Source organism: Asparagus officinalis, chromosome 1 (assembly GCF_001876935.1).
Source record: "Asparagus officinalis chromosome 1, Aspof.V1, whole genome shotgun sequence".
NCBI classification, from domain to species: Eukaryota; Viridiplantae; Streptophyta; class Magnoliopsida; order Asparagales; family Asparagaceae; genus Asparagus; species Asparagus officinalis.
In genome coordinates, this window is record NC_033794.1 from 788,848 (window position 1) to 790,324 (window position 1,477).

Here is a 1,477-nt window from a genome sequence, read left to right on the forward strand (position 1 = left end):
TATTGAGGTAATTAGTATCTAAATTGAATGCACCTGCGTGCGCGCTTACATTTTATGTATGTTGAAAATTAAGAACCAAACAATTAAGCTCCTAGTGTACCGAACTTGTGAAAGACCAACAGGCTTTGCTTTCGCTTTGCACAGTTAATTGTTGCAGATTTAGCAACGGAGAACCAAAAATGATGAGAGCACCTCTCTTTCATAACAAAAGGAAATTAACAAATATTATTCCCACTGAAAAAGGTAATAATTAAGAAAAACCTGCAAGCACAAAAAAGGACTAGCCATTTTGGCGTCACATGAAGTCAACCTCGAACAAGGATTGACCCAAATGGAGGAGGTTGGCCTGGTGCAGATCATGAGATTGAGATGCATCGTTTGAGGTCGAACCAATGAAGCTCTGATGGTAGAAGCCAACACTGTTGTTGTTGTTGTTGTTGTTGTTACTACTGGAGGGCGAAGGAGAGATCAAGTACTGGTGATGTTGGTAATTGTTGAAGAGGCTAATTTGTTGAGATCCTGCGGCGACCCCTCCGAGGGATAGAGCTGGCCCATTCCTGAACAGGATTGATTTGTTCTGCTCTACGTGACCAGTATTCACCTGATCTAAGCCCGTACCGCTAGTATTATTTGTAGTTGCCGCGGTACTGCTTGTACATCTGCTCGCTGCACAAATTACACACAGTGTATTACGCTAGAACGTCGACGCTTGCGGAAAAAATTAAACATTTAAACTCAATTAATTATTAACAAGATATATATTCCGCGCAAACTATTAACTTAATGGCATATATGAGTTGTTCTCATGATCCCGGCCGGGATCAATATATATATATAAATGTGTCCAAAATGTGCCAATGTGATCGAACATCTTTGACATATCCTCGACTGGCCTCTTCCAACACTGATACAAGCATCTCTCGGAGAGACCTGAATGTTGCTCCCGGTACGTAAGAAAACTACTCCCATCGAAATTAATCTTGCGCGCGCACAAGTAGAGTGATCTCTTGAAGGCATGGGAGGAGCAGTACTGAGTTTGGCCTTGTCAGAGGAGGAGTCGGTTGCGGACGAAGGGTTGTTGCTGTTTTTGTTGTGAGGTTTCCTCCTCCTGCGATTGTGATCAGCAAGCCTCTTTCTGCAGCTCCTTTTTGACTCGTCAAACTCGGCCAGCACATGAAACCTGACCCGACCCCGGCCCAAAAACATACACATACATCAGACACATACATACATATACACACAAACATAGGAGCAAGCAAAAATTTAAAGAAGAAAAAATTTATTTTATTTTATGTAGCTAAATGGAGTTAGAGAGCTAGTCATCCAAACAAGATCAAAAGAGGGAAAGGCCCATTTGAGGGGAGCATATATGCACACCTTTGTTCCTGCATACAGACAAGGCTTTAATTGAAAGAACCAAATTAAGAAGCTTTTTTTTTTTTTTTTTTTTTTTGGGGGGGGGGGGGGAGGGGGACAG

At 42.0% G+C, this 1,477-nt stretch overlaps 1 protein-coding gene across 2 annotated transcripts in view; it reads right to left on the bottom strand.

Moving 5' to 3' along the window:
• Positions 212-1,477, bottom strand: part of LOC109845166 (squamosa promoter-binding-like protein 10) — a 2,790-nt gene continuing 1,524 nt past the window's right edge. The window contains exons 2-3 of one of the 2 annotated variants that reach the window (XM_020414389.1): positions 1,032-1,180; positions 212-666 (exon numbers count right to left, since the gene is read on the bottom strand). In XM_020414389.1, the coding sequence (XP_020269978.1) occupies positions 296-666; positions 1,032-1,180 (520 nt within the window). In that variant the 3' untranslated portion in view covers positions 212-295. Of the gene's footprint in view, positions 667-992; positions 1,181-1,477 lie in introns of both variants that reach the window. The other variant, XM_020414381.1, reaches the window with a different exon arrangement.